The sequence below is a fragment of the Rana temporaria genome, chromosome 12 (genome assembly GCF_905171775.1).
Source record: "Rana temporaria chromosome 12, aRanTem1.1, whole genome shotgun sequence".
NCBI lineage: Eukaryota > Metazoa > Chordata > Amphibia > Anura > Ranidae > Rana > Rana temporaria.
Window position 1 is genome coordinate 26106402 of NC_053500.1, and position 14971 is coordinate 26121372.

The 14971-nt window shown below is 45.9% G+C and overlaps 1 protein-coding gene across 6 annotated transcripts in view; it reads right to left on the minus strand.

Annotated features, from left to right (window-relative positions):
* Positions 1 to 14971, minus strand: part of LOC120918567 (KAT8 regulatory NSL complex subunit 1-like) — a 156239-nt gene that overhangs the window by 24980 nt on the left and 116288 nt on the right. For all 6 annotated transcript variants that reach the window (XM_040330220.1, XM_040330214.1, XM_040330216.1 and 3 more), the window contains 4 exons: positions 8815 to 8956; positions 8518 to 8637; positions 3760 to 3818; positions 36 to 198 (listed from right to left, as the gene is read on the minus strand). In XM_040330220.1, the coding sequence (XP_040186154.1) occupies positions 36 to 198; positions 3760 to 3818; positions 8518 to 8637; positions 8815 to 8956 (484 nt within the window). The remainder of the gene's footprint in view (positions 1 to 35; positions 199 to 3759; positions 3819 to 8517; positions 8638 to 8814; positions 8957 to 14971) is intronic.

The following is a 14971-nucleotide window of genomic DNA, read 5'->3' on the forward strand; positions in this document are numbered from 1 at the left end:
GAACCGATTAGCCCTGACAGTACAGGTTTTCTTACCTTCCGATGAAGAGGAAGGATCCGGTCAGGCCTCACCACCCTCCTCCTCTTGCAGTGGAGGACAGGCCTTGTTCTTGCACACACACAGCTGCTGTCCGATATGGTAGCGGTGGACTTGGTGGAGGTCTGCTCTTCAATCTCCGAGCATGAACGCTGGGGCAGCCTGTTGAAGGAGACCAGATATGAAGTTTCAATGTGAAATACACAGACTATGACATAAGGTAGAAAGTCCTGAAACAAGGACTCACTTTCTGACAGTCACTGGAGCCATTTGAGATGTGTAGTAGGGAGGAAAAAGATGATCAATAGAAATCTTGTTTACAGGAAGGCCAGATGCAGTCACAATTGCCATTTCAGATTGGCATGATTAGTGACAAGTTGAAGCTCATTCAGGCCCCCTATTATCTAAAGTCAAGGTCAGCTCATGGCGTGACACCATCCTCTTTGAATCTTTTAACCACTTCAATACTGGCCCATTGTAATATGACGTCCACAGAGGGGATCTCCCATCCTGGGTGGACGTCATATGACGTCCTGGGCTTTGTGGGGGGATATCTGAATGATGCCTGCAGCTAGAGGCATCATTCAGATATCCTTCTCTTCTGCCGGCGATTCTGTGCAACAAAAGAACGATCATAGCGGCGGTTTCGCCGCTTGATTGTTTTTATAGGCGGCTGGAGGGGACATTCTCCCCCCCCCCCCCCCCCCGATGCTTCTCCGGGCTCTCCCGTGTCATCGGGGGCCCGGAGAAAGAATCGTCCGGCGCTAGCAGGAAGCATAGAGATGATTGGTGACCAGATGGTCACCAGTCATCTCTATGACCGTCGGAGGACCCGAGCGCCATGTGATGACGTCACGCCCGGGTCCCCGTATGTAAACAAAGCCGCGATTGCGGCTACTAAGCAACAGTAATCATGAGATCGGTGAAATCTCATTCTTTCCAGCCTGGTGGAGAGATGCGGGGTCTTATTGACCCCGCATCTCTCCATAAAGAGGACCTGTCACACACATTTCCTATTACAAGGGATGTTTACATTCCTTGTAATAGAAATAAAAGTGATAAAAAATAAAAAATAAATTAAAATGCCCGTCCCCAGTAGCTCGCGCGCAGAAGCGAACGCGCACACACAAGTCCCGCCGATATATGTAAACGCCGTTTAAACCACATATGTGAGGTATCGCCGCGTGCGTTAGAGTGCCAGCAACAATTCTAGCACTAGATCTCCTCTGTAAATCGAAATGGGTAACCTGTAAAAAATTTCAAAGCGTTGCCTATGGAGATTTTTAAGTACCGGCGCCATTCCATGAGTGTGCGCAATTTTAAAGCGTGACATGTTAGGTATCTATTTACTCGGTGTAACGTAATCTTTCATATTTTACCAAAAAATTGGGCTAGCTTTACGGTTTTGTTATTTTTTAATTCATGAAATATTTTTTTTTTTTTTAAAAAGGCGTTTGAAAAATGATTGCGCAAATACCGTGCAAGAAAAAACGTTGCAATGACCGTCGTTTTATTCCCTAGGGCAGGGATAGGCAATTAGCGGACCTCCAGCTGTTGCAGAACTACAAGTCCCATGAGGCATAGCAAGACTCAGACAGCCACAAGAATGACACCCAGAGGCAGAGGCATGATGGGACTTGTAGTTTTGCAACATCTGGAGATCCGCTAATTGCATATCCCTGCCCTAGGGCATGGGTGCTCAACCTGTGGCTCTCCAGCTGTTGCAGAACTACAATTCCCATGAGGCATTGGAAGCCGCTGACAGTTACAAGCATGACTCTCGAAGGCAGAGGCATGATGGGACTTGTAGTTCCGCAACAGCTGGAGAGCCACAGGTTGAGCACCCATGCCCTAGGGTGTCTGCTAAAAAAACATATATAATGTTTGGGGGTTCTGCATAATTTTCTAGCAAAAGAATGATGATTTGTACATGTAGGAGAGAAGTGACAGAATAAGCCCGGTTTTGAGGTGTGTATAAAAGCCCGGTATTGAAGTGGTTAAAGTTAAAACAAATTACTGGGGACAAGGAAAGATGTTGACCATTGCTAGGCCTTGTAGGAACGAGCGCACACAAGAACAGTGGGAAAAACGTCATCACTGGTGTACCACAGATGTAAGAACCCAAACGTGATTCAACACAATGCTTCTTGACCAAGCTATCAATTTTGTGCTGAGACAGCAGAAACTGGCAGATCAACAGGTATTCATTAAACAATTACATCAAGAAAAAAAAAAACCCTGGCACAACTACAGTTAGGCCTTTGTTTACATGAACTTCAGCTTGCCTTTCAAGTGCAATACAGCTCCAGTAAGGAATGTGAAACAGATCTCAATGGAAGTGCTGACTGTCACTTTAACCAGTTCCCGACCCCCGCATGTACATATACGTCCACAATATGGCACGTACAGGCACATGGGCGTACACGTACGTCCTCGCCTATTAGCGGGTGGGGGGTCCGATCGGGACCCCCCCCCGCTACATGCGGAGGTCGGGTCCGCTCGGGGAGCGATCCGGGACCACGGCGCGGCTATTTGTTTATAGCCGCTCCGTCGCGTCCTTCACTATGGCGGCGCATTGATCGCGTCATTCCCTTTATAGGGAAGACACGATCGATGACGTCATTCCTACAGCCACACCCCCAAACAGTTGTAAACACATACTAGGTGCACCCTAACTCCTACAGCGCCACCTGTGGTTAACTCCCAAACTGCAACTGTCATTTTCACAATAAAGAATGCAATTTAAATGCATTTTTTGCTGTGAAAATGACAATGGTCCCAAAAATGTGTCAAAATTGTCCGAAGTGTCCGCCAAAGTGTCGCAGTCACGAAAAAAATTGCTGATCGCCGCCATTAGTAGTAAAAAAAAATTTTTTTATAAAAATGCAATAAAACTATCCCCTATTTTGTAAACACTATAAATTTTGCGCAAACCAATCGATAAACGCTTATTGCGATTTTTTTTTACTAAAAATAGGTAGAAGAATACGTATCGGCCTAAACTGAGGAAAAAAAATGTTTTTATATATGTTTTTGGGGGATATTTATTACAGCAAAAAGTAAAAAATATTGCATTTTTTTCAAAATTGTCGCTCTATTTTTGTTTATAGCGCAAAAAATAAAAACCGCAGAGGTGATCAAATACCACCAAAAGAAAGCTCTATTTGTGGGGAAAAAAGGACGCCAGTTTTGTTTGGGAGCCACGTCGCACGACTGCGCAATTGTCTGTTAAAGCGACGCAGTCCCGAACTGTAAAAACCCCTTGGGTCTTTAGGCAGCAATATGGTCCGGGGCTTAAGTGGTTAAACAAGCTGCTTGCAGTCTTCAAGCTCATCGATGACTACTAGCAGCTACTTTAAAATGACAGTCAGCACTCCTATTAAGACTTGTGCTTAATATTCCCAATGTAGACCCGAAGACTTCGTTATACAGCGGCAGGTTGGCTCCCCTGTGCGAATTGCCGTAGCTGTACAGTGGCTGATTTAAGTGCTATAGGGGGAGCACTCCTGTGGCGCGATGCAGGAGCACATGGCCGCGATCGCTCCTCAGAGAAACAGACCGATCACTGTTCTGTCAGAGAAATAAAAACCAGCCTCACCATGTTAAAAAAAAAAAAAGCAGGAGATCATTCTACTCCTTTAATACTAGATCTTGAACTATCCACGGATAGGGGGTATAAAAAAAATTTGAAAAGAAGTTCTGTCGTTCACAAATCATACTCACATAACAACTCCATTAATGGGCTTCTGCAGGATTTTCGGTTCTGTAGTTCCAGTGTCGGCCTACAGAGCGCAGAAACAGAAAAGATCAGTGATCAAACACAACGGCATTATTACACCGGATTGAATCATATAGATTGCACGAAGGTGCAGTTACAAGTAGTCGCCACCAGAGGGGGGTAGTGCTGTCTCGAGTCGCTCTTCTGCCAGTTGTTCTCTACAAATATGCTGCAGTAATGACACCAGATGGGAGGGGTGTGAAAATGCCAGATTATGGGATGCAGTGTAATAACGAAAATAAACCCTTCCTGTAATATATGGGGAGGAATAAGCCAACATTTTCCAGTGTTTAAAAGGAAAACTACACCGAGCAGCATCAGCTAGAATGACTGCAATATATAACCACATCGGTATGTTTGCTGGGAAGGTCTGATTCAGGAAAAAATGACCGGCTCCCATCAGGCAATGGAAACATTCAAAGCTTTGATGTGTAAACTCTGCTGTCAGTCAGCATGATGTTATTCCAATGTGGACCTGGTGTAAGTGAAGGCAGCTCATTACAAATGCCCTGAACAGAAGACCATGATGTTCTGCTATAAAGAAAAAATAATTAAATCCGCTGCAAACCAGCCAGTCCCTATGTGGGCAGGAAGTATTGTGAATGGTTCCATAGAAAGTGTCCCAAATAAAATAGAAGAAAAAAACAAAAAAGCTAAAAAATAAAAACAACGTTGCCCTTACTGAACAGATCAAAAGAATAGCAAGTCCTGTCTAAATTGTGGTTACTTCAATTTGTTACTTTTAAGCTTTGATCTACTCTGTCTTTTCTTGCGTTTACTACGGTGATTATTAAATCAAATTTGGCCACAGGGTGGCGCACTTATAAGGCTGAGAAACTTCTGCAGCAGTTGAAAACAAATTCATTGCAAATGTAAACAGACCATGAATAAAACATGGTTCAATGTTATTTCCATCCAAATGTCTGCCTTTTCTGCATTTAAGTTCTCGTTCACACTGGAGCGACTCGTCATGCGATTTCACAGTTCAAAATTGCATGACAAGTCACACCTTATGGAACTGTTCAAATGGGTGCAACTCCAATGTGAAAAAAGGTTCCTGCACTATTTTGGGCGATTTCATGTGTGACTTGCATTGGCAACTGTGCGTGAAGACAGACAGATATTGGCCAGCCACACGTAAAATCTCACGGACCAGCGGCTTGAAAATCGGGCTGAAGTAGCACGATTTTAAAGCCGCATTTGGTGTGAATGGGGGCGCAAGCTGACTCTCCCTAATACAGTCAGGGAAGAAGAGACCCCTTGTAACTGTCCTGGTTATTTGAAGGGGTCACCATTCTCTCAGATGTACTTATTTTATATAATGTAGTTGGAAATGGAAAAAATTGGGCACCTAAACCTTCAAGCAAGGCAAAAAAAAACAACACCCACTGCCTGGCCTTTTAAAAGTAATAGGAACCATGAGGCGGCACCAGCCCACAAGATGCCACATGACCCTTAAAGTTGGCTTTTTTTTTTTTTGTGGGCCAAAAACATGCTGAGCAGAAGGGAGGAAGCAAACACATTTAGCACCCATTTGCACTCACTGGAGCGATGTGATGCTGTGGCGTTGCGGGCCGCACCTGGGTGACAGAGGAGTGTCACTCGTGGATAGCAGCACCGCTGACACTGCCCGCTGCCCTGATGATCTCTGTGCCTCTCGCTCTGTGTCCCCAGTGGAGCGGACTGGAGCCACCCCCTCCTCTCTGTTTACATCCAATGAGGAGGAGTCCGAGTGACACACACCTCTGTGTGTATGTGTCTGTTCTGAGGTCTGTACACTCTCTAAGTAGATTTTTAGATGGACATGTGCGGGGGGCGCTATGGGAGGGGAGATGGGTGCCTATACTGATGGGGGGGTCTGCACTAAGGGGGATTCTATACTGATTGGGGTCTGCACTAAAGGGGAGGATTCTATACTTATGGGGGTCTGCACTAAGGAGGCGCGTCTATACTGATGGGGGAGTCTGCACTAAAGGAGAGAGTCTACACTGAGGGTGGAGGTCAGTACTTAGTGGGGGTTCTATACTGACGGAAGGTGGCCTGTACTGAGGGGGGAGGTCTATATTGATGGAGGAGGGTCTGTAGTTGGTGGAGGGGGTCTGTACTGAGGGGGGACTATAGTTGGTGGAGGGGGGGGGGGGGGGGGGTGACACCAATTTTTTCAGCACCGGGTGACACCAACCCTATTGACGCCACTGATGTGGTGCAATTTATTTTGGCACCAGAACATAACTTGTGGTGCACCAATAGAAATGCTACATACACTTTTGTCTGAGCGTTATTGGAACACAATAGTGGGAATGTGCGTTACAATACGCTTTATGTATGTGAGAGCGATGTGACTGGACCTTCTCCAAAGACACAGAGAATGCAGAGGATACAAAATCCCACAAATGATGCAAAATCAGCATCAGGGACAGGACTTATGAATGAAGAGTGTCCTGTGTGTTGGTGGCTGCTGGGTATGTCTTCTGCCCCTGGATATTGGTTTCCACAATGAAAAACACTATGAATGGAGGAAGGAAAGGTCCATCTCTTCCAATCACAGAAGGCTTTTCATTGTGGCAACCAACAGTGCAGGTTCAATGAATGGAGACAGGGTTAGAAAGGGTGGGCATAATCAGCACTTGAGTGCCTGTCACTGGTGAAGCCTCTTCATAACCCCTTGCAGCACTGAAGATCACCGTTGTAGGGGTATTTGGGGGCAGAGGACTTTAGGTTTTGAACACAGCAACCACCAGCACAGAACACACACCTCATTCATGGGAAGGGTCGGTTCTGGTTTCTTTTTTTTAGGCCTCATGTGCAGAGTCTTTGCTCAGCACCTCTATACGTGCCTTTTATCCTGGCAGGAGAAAAGCACAGCAAAAGCCACATTTTGAACACTTTTGGCATTAATGTATTTTATTAGCCTAAACATTACTTATTTTGGCCCTTAGAATGCATTTAAGTGTGACTACAGGCATTTTTTTTTTTAAAAAAAAGGTAAAATGCTACCATGGCATACGTATCTGCTCTGTGTAAGGGTATCCCACAGAGAAGCCCCGATCCTCCCCTTCTGGGGTCCCCTATCTGCGATACTGGCCCCTCTGCTTTTCCATGTGCCCTTAAAGCAGGCCACTTGATATTGGGGGGGGGGGGGGGGAGACATGAGCATGCTCACTCCTGAGCCTGGTCTATGGAGCCACGATCCAAAGACACAAACAGCGTGGCCTTCTCACAGCATTTGATTGACAGCAGCAGAAGCCAATGGCTCCTGCTGCTGTCCGAGTGCCTGTGTGAAGAGAAAGAGGAGTGCACCGTGCTAAATTGATTACGTATTTAGGGAAGTGGGGGGGGGGGGGGGGGGCAGCAAGCTGTAAAACTTTTTTCTTTTTACTTCAATACATTAAAAAGGTAAAAAACATTTTGGTTTCAGAACCACTTTAAAAAGGGGAAGAACAGCCAAAGCTCGTGGATCACAGGAGTGCAGTTCTGCATTCCTGTGACCAATTTTCAGCAGACAGCAGGCTAAAGTCCGCTGTTGTCACAGAGCCAGTCCAGAGGCTGGGGCAAGATCGCAACAAGGATCCGCCACATGCCTGGCTTGTGCTGTGGCTTGTAGTGCTTTTCCTGATTTTACCAATAAAGGCAACGATTGTTTGCAGTGCGGCTATCCAGAATTCTTAATTTCCAGTTCGCCACATGCCTGGACCTGCACCAGGCTCCGCCTTTTCAGCGAGCCGCCGAGAGCCCGAGCTGGCCGCTCTCTCCACAGCCTGGCGCTCAAGTGAGCGTGAGGGAGCAGAGCAGACTGCAGCAAGCTCTGAGCGATCGGCGGTGTTTGATCGCTCGGTTCCCAGTGTTAGAGTTGACGGGGACAGGTGAAGCATCAGGCAGATGCTGCATCCAGGTAAGAAGAATTCTATTAAAAACAAAAAACAAAAATCATACTTCTCTTTTAAACCCACAGACGTGCCTAAACGTCTTTAGAGTAAAATGTGAGGTTGTAAGCATTTTTCTGCCCACACGCTCCTCTCCTAATCGCGATAGTGATTTTTTTTTCAGCCTGTAACACTCATCTTCTAAAACACCTATGTGTGCAAGAGCTCATAGACCAACATACAGGTCCATTTAGAGGCTGAAAATATAGACACCAACACGCCTGTAAGTGGTGTTTATCTCTGGCCGGTGTGCTCTTTAAAAAGGAAATAAACCCATTTTTGATTTTTACTTAATGCTTACCTGTAGGTACAGTGACCGTCTTCTAAACCTGCACCGTTTAGGAGATATTCACACTGCATGCAGCCGGTATAACCCGTGCCATCCCTTCAGAGGAACATGCCACGGTCCGTTATGTCATCGTGGCGCAGTCAGATGGCCGAGGATGCAAACCCGGAAGGAAGACTGGGTGAAGAAGGTAGCTCTATCAGTGGCTACAACGTTCCACTGGAGGGCTTTGTTCTAAGGTAAGCATTTTATAATGTGCTAGTAGATGATGTCTACTAGCACATTGTTCAATTGGTTTGCAAGGTTTAAAAAAAAAAGGGGGGGGGGCGGGGAGATAACTACCACTTTACCAAGAATGGTGACTACTTGGATGGATACACCTATACAGACCTACAGGACATTGCCAACATGTGATGGCAAAAGTCACATTAATAGAACCCAGTGTGCATTCACTGAAAACGCACCATAGCTTCCATCTTTAACCCATTCCTCACCTTTCGTTCAGGGTCTGCTGATGGGGGTGTAGAGATTGCGGTTCTGCTGTCTGGTGAAATATGCGATGAGTCTCCCAAACAGCTTTCTGAAGGACTGGCATCACCAAGGAGAACCTGGCCCTGTGAACAGACAAAATCCATGCCGATAAGTGAACAAACCTCGCAGGGAAAACCCCGATATATAAAAGGCTCATTCCATGAGAACAGAAGGAAAGTGAGACCCTGCGAGTATTCCCCGCAGAGCCGACTGTCACCAGCCAGAATGGAGAAGCGCTCCCAGGTCAATTCCACGCTCACCTTCCCGGCTCGCAGCTGTCTGTAGAAGTCCGTGTGTTGCCGGATACGGTATTCCAAGTCGGAGACGTGAGCCTGTAACCAGTTCCACCGACTCACAACATCTGCCCGCTCCCGAGCCCAGGTCCACTCACAGCGCCTTTTCCTGCAACAACAAAGATAGGGAAGCTTTCATTACCTGATCAAACAAAGCGCTCATGCCTGGAAAGAAAACGTAAGCAAAAGGGAAATAGGATTTTTGTACTCACCGTAAAATCCATTTCTCCGAGTTCATGGACGGACACAGCAGCCTTTGACCTTAAGAGTTATATCCGCTTCCTTTAGGAGAGTTTAGGCTCTCCTAAAGGAAGCGGATATAACCCTAAGGTCAAAGGCTGCTGTGTCCGTCCATGAACGGAAGAGAAAACCAGACATTCAACCACAGTGGTCATCAACCCTGTCCTCAGGGCCCACTAACAGGCCAGGTTTGCAAGATAACTGAAATACATGGCAGGTGATATCATTTGCTGCTCAGTGATTGCCGTATTCTAGTCTGCATCTCCTCAAGGTAATACATAAAACCTGGCCAGTTAGTGGGCCCTGAGGACAGGGTTGATGACCACTGTTCCAACTAGGGTTGCCAACTCATCCCTTTAAAACAGAACACATATTAATTACACAGGTTCTGAGGCTAATTTAAAGCGGATCTCCACTCTAAAGTGGAGTCCCGCTGATCGGCACCCTCCCCCCTCCGGTGTCACATTTGACACCTTTCAGGGGGGAGGGGGGTGCAGATACCTGTCTACAGACAGGTATCTGCACCCACTTCCGGCCCTACGATACGGGCAAAAGACAGGTTTTTTCTCTGCTTCCCGTCCGTCCCCCGTTGTATGCTGGGAACACTCGGCTCCCAGCACACAGCGGGAGCCAATCGGCGGGCGCAGCGCGACTCGCGCATGCGCCGTAGGGAACCGGGCAGTGAAGCCGGAGCGCTTCACTTCCTGGTTCCCTCACCGTGGATGGAGGGGGGAGCAGCAGGGTGACGAGCGATCGCTCTTCATCTGCTGCGGACGGCGCTGGACTCCAGGACAGGTAAGTGTCCTTATATTAAAAGTCAGCAGCTGCAGTATTTGTAGCTGCTGGCTTTTAATATTTTTTTTTAGTGGCACATCCGCTTTAATGCAAATAAGGCACCAAGTGAGTTTAATTACCTCCTTAATCAGCCACAGAACCTGTGTAATTAATATGTGTTCTGTTTTAAAGGGATGAGTTGGCAACCCTAGTTCCAACATATATAAAGTGTCAAGAAATCCTTCAGCTGTCCATTAAAACAATTATAAATGTATTTGTGAATGCAATACAAGCAGCTGAACGTGTGAAGCAGCATAGCACAGTGGGATAGGGAAGACCACCAATACAAGCCAATCAGGCTTTGCTACAAGGTACGGAGGCTGACAGGTAAAATGCTGACAGGCAGAGTGAGCAAAGGGATGTCTGCAGCTTTCTGGTCCAATCAGTAGACTGGGGGTGTGTCCTTGTCCAAGCTGTACTGAAGTCAAGGATCTGGCTGTGCAGTCTGGCAGGAATGTCAAGCTCACAAGGCTGCCATCTTGCTTCACCCTACCGATGCCGTGGAAGCTTCCGCGCATGCGTCAAAGTCATTTTGAGCATACCCGGGTTTCCACGGCGACGGGTAAGTATACACACTCTCGGGATTCTCGTCGGGAAACAGGCCGACAAGAATCTTGACGAGAAAAAAAAGAGCAGGTTCTCTTTTTCTCGTCGAGATTCTGGCGAAAAACCTGAATGCCTCGTACACACAAACGGGAATCTCGGCAAGAATCAGTTTCTTGCTTGTTTTTGCCGAGAAACCCGGTCGTGTGTACGAGGTCTAACAATGAATACAGGGCTGCAATCATTTGCACCTTTATATCCGCATGAAGTTCAGCTTTAAAGTTTAACCACTTCAGTACCGTGGGTGTTTTTCAGATTTGGTGTTTACAAGACTAAAATATTTTTTTTTGCAAGAAAATTACTTAAAACCCACAAACATTATATATTTATTTTTTTCTAATACCCTAGAGAATAAAATGGCGATCATTGCAATACTTTTTGTCACACCATATTTGCGCAGCGGTCCTACAAGCGCACTTTTTTTGAAAAAAAATCACTTTTAGAATTAAAAAATAAGACGGCAATAAATTTGGCCCAATTTTTTTTATATATTGTGAAAGATAATGTTACGCCAAGTAAAATGATACCCAACATGTCACGCTTACAAATTGCGCCCGCTCGTGGCATGGTGTCAAACTTTTACCCTTAAAAATCTCGATAGGCGACGTTTAAAAATTTCTATAGGTTGCATTTTTTGAGTTACAGAGGGCTAGAATTATTGCTCTCGCTCTAACGATCGCGGTGATACCTCACTTGTGTGGTTCGAACACCGTTTTTTATATGCAGGCGCTACTCACGTATGCGTTTTCTGCGCGCGAGCACGTCGGGACGGGGCGCTTTAAAAAACATTTTTTTTTTCTTATTTATTTTTATTTTATTATTTTTTACACTGGAAAAAAAAAAAAAAAATGATCACTTTTATTCCTATTACAAGGAATGTTAACATCCCTTGTAATAGAATTCTTACAGGTCCTCTTAAATATGAGATCTGGGGTCAAAAAGTCCTCAGATCTCATATTTAGACTAAAATGCAAAAAAAAATAAAAATAAAAAGAAAATGTAAACTGTCATTTTTTCAAATGACAAAAAAAAAAAAAAATGTTTAAGACGCTGGGCGGGACTGACGTTTTGACGTCACTTCCGCCCAGCAGAGCTATGGGGACGGCTGGGGGCGATTTTTCCCTCACTCGCATTCCCACACAGCAGCCGAGCGGACCCGATCGCCTCCGCCGCTACCGACGGCTCCGAATCCGCCGTTATCGTTAACAGGACCGCTCACACTAAAGATGGATACCTCGGTTGTGGCAGCAGCTGCTGCCGTTACCGAGATATCCATCTTTTAAGTGTGGCCGTATATAGTCGTACAGCGGTCTGGAAGTGGTTAAGATGCCTACAGGAGCCCCAGTCCTATGGCCTGGGCTTTGTATTCCCCTGTAGGCACAGATGTGGTCAGAGTCTGCGGTCTGGTAGAGGATGACAGCACATGCCAATGCACACTTCTCAGTAACCAGCCAACCATAACGCACCAATTTCATTTTAAAACCCAAGATCAGCAAATAAAAAAAACCCTCTATACAATTTTCACCACCCAACGCCATACATCTCATGTGGTCGATCGCTCGCACGCCTCTAATCTGTGATGCTCAGAAGGGCTGCTTTTGTTTTGCAGACATCAGTACCCCACAGCTATTGGCTGACTGTATTTATGGTCAGGTCCAATCAACAAACGTCACAATTCTGGAGATTACAACTATGAGCAACGGTCTGAAATGAGAGCTTGCATGCAGGAACACGGGCCCATTAAACACCCAGACGGCTAGGTTTTCCTGTCACAGCCAAAAATATTCTGCCGCGTCATCCACAACCTGAAGATGAGTCATCCCTGGCGGAAGAAATATGAAATCACCTAAGAAAATCAAAACTCCCTGAAAACACATTAAATGACAGCAAGACGAAGAGACTCGGGAAAATCATAGAACAGGGTTATATGTATTATGCTTTATTATTAATCGCAAAATCTGCAAAGAGGAGCCTAAATCAAGTGCAAGCCTCTAACCAAGGGAGGGGGATCAATAATTTCCCTTGTAATCACGGACTCGCATGTAGTGTCCATGTATTCATTCATCTAGCTTGTCCTTATTAGCCGAAGGGACAAAACTTCTTGTATGGGGTCACGGAGCATCCAATCGCTGCCTCGCCAAGTCTCTGTGGTCACACAAAAGTGCCCCCCCCCCCCCACCCCCTCCTGCTGCCATCATAGCTACAATAAAAACTACAATAAAAACATCCCATCCCCTCTGTAACATATAACGTTATGTGCCCCGTGTCTGTTATATAAAAAAGCTGCCGATCCGTTTCTTAGAGCATCTCCCGGCGCTCACGCGACTCCTCTGCGCGCTCTCTCCTCCCCGGCTGACCTCAGCTGGAGTTCTCAGCCCCTCCCGCTGGAGCAGTCAGCCAGGGAGAGGAGAGAGCTGAGGAGTCACGTGAGTGCCAGGAGACTCCGATATAAAAAGGTACAGATATAAGGTGCAGCTTTATTATATAACAGACACAGGGGCACATAATCTAATGTTACAGAGGGGATGGGATGTTTTTATATAGTAGTGGCTTACCCCAGGGGTCGACAAATCCCGGGCGCCAGGTCGCCATGGCGACTAGAAATAGGGTCCTGGTGACTTGGCTTGGAAGGGGGGCAAAAAAAAAATATATTTTTTGTGAGCTGGCACCATCTGGTGGTGAGCCGTTGGTATTACAAATTACCACCAGATGCGTAAGCTGGCGCCATCTGGTGGTGGCCGTTGGTATTACAAGTTAAGTATTACAAGTTAAACAGCAATTCTAATGTAATTTTTCACTATTTTCACTGCCATCTTCTTCCCTCTAATTAGAACCCCCAAACATTATATATATTTTTTATCCCAACACCCTAGAGAATAAAATGGCAATCGTTGCAATACTTTCTGTCACGCCGTATTTGCGCAGCGGTCTTGCAAGCGCACTTTTTTGGGGAAAAAATTACACTTTTTTTAATTAAAAAATAAGACAACAGTAAAGTTATCCCCATTTTTTTTAATATTATGAAAGATAATGTTACGCCGAGTAAATTGATACCCAACATGTCACACTTCAAAATTGCGTCCGTTCGTGGAATGCCGACAAACTTTTACCCTTTAAACGTCGCCTATGGAGATTTTAAAAAAACTCTACAGGTTGCATGTTTTGAGTTACAGAGGAGGTCTAGGGCTAGAATTATTGCTCTCACTCTACAAATCGCGGCGATACCTCACATGTGTGGTTTGAACACCGTTTACATATGCGGTCGCTGCTCACGTATGTGTTCGCTTCTGCGCGCAAGCTCGTCGGGACGGGGCGTGTTTTCTGGCTCCTAACTTTTTTAGCTGGCTCCTAGATTCCAAGCAAATTTGTCAACCCCTGGCTTACCCACTATAAGAGGTCGAGCTGGACAAGTCACAAATCTGTCTGCCCCCAGGTTCTACCAAAAAATGGCAAAAAACATGAATAGTGAGCTTTTTTTGATCACACCCATGCAGAAGGTAGGTGAGATGTGGGCAACTGCTGACAACACAAAATTATAAAATGGTTTCTGAAGCTCCCCTGCCCATTGAAATCAATTGGATCCCTTTTTCGGCTGTTAGTGGGGGTTAAAAGCGCCCCACTAGCGGCCGAAAAACACTGCAAAAACGATGGTAAAGTTCCTCTAAAAATAGCGGTGCTTTTCACCGACACCCACCCTAGTGTAAAAGTGTTTCTCCAGTCCTCAAGGCGCCCCAACAGGTCATGTTTTCAGACTTTCCATTATTTTGCACAGATAAGATCAGTTTCACTGCCTTAGTAATTACCACAGCCGTTTCAGCTGAGGGAAATCCTGAAAACCCGACCTGCTAGGGCGCCTTGAGGACTGGCATTGAGAAACACTGCGTTACAGTGACATGGGTCTTAAAGCGGTAGTAAACCCCATCTTTTTTTTTTTTATTCTTTTAAACCATGCAAGGTAAAAAAAAGCATAATGTGCTAGTATGCACAGAAAATACTTCCGTTAGAACAAAGCCTTCCAGAGCCGCACTGCCATCGCTGACAGGCGCTTCCATCTTCACCCGGTCTTCCTTCCGAGTTCACATCCTCGGGCTGTTAGATTGGCCACCCCGTGATTATGTCACTCCCACACTTGCTCACAGACTGCGGAGCTCAGAAGAGACGCGGCACAGGTATACCGTCCCTTCAGAGCGCATGCGCTAGTGACGTAACCGGCTGCACGCAGTGTCATCATTACTAAACCGTGCAGATTTAGGAGATATTCACTGTACCTACAGGTAAGCCTTATAATAGCCTTACCTGTAGGTACAAGTAAAAAAATAAAACAACCAATCATATTGTAAAAAGTTGTATAACTTGGGCCTGCATGTCCCTAGGTCTGAACATGCTCCTGCCTGTTTCCAGCTGTTATTAATAAAACATAATTGAAGGTCTTGCCTGGTCCAACACA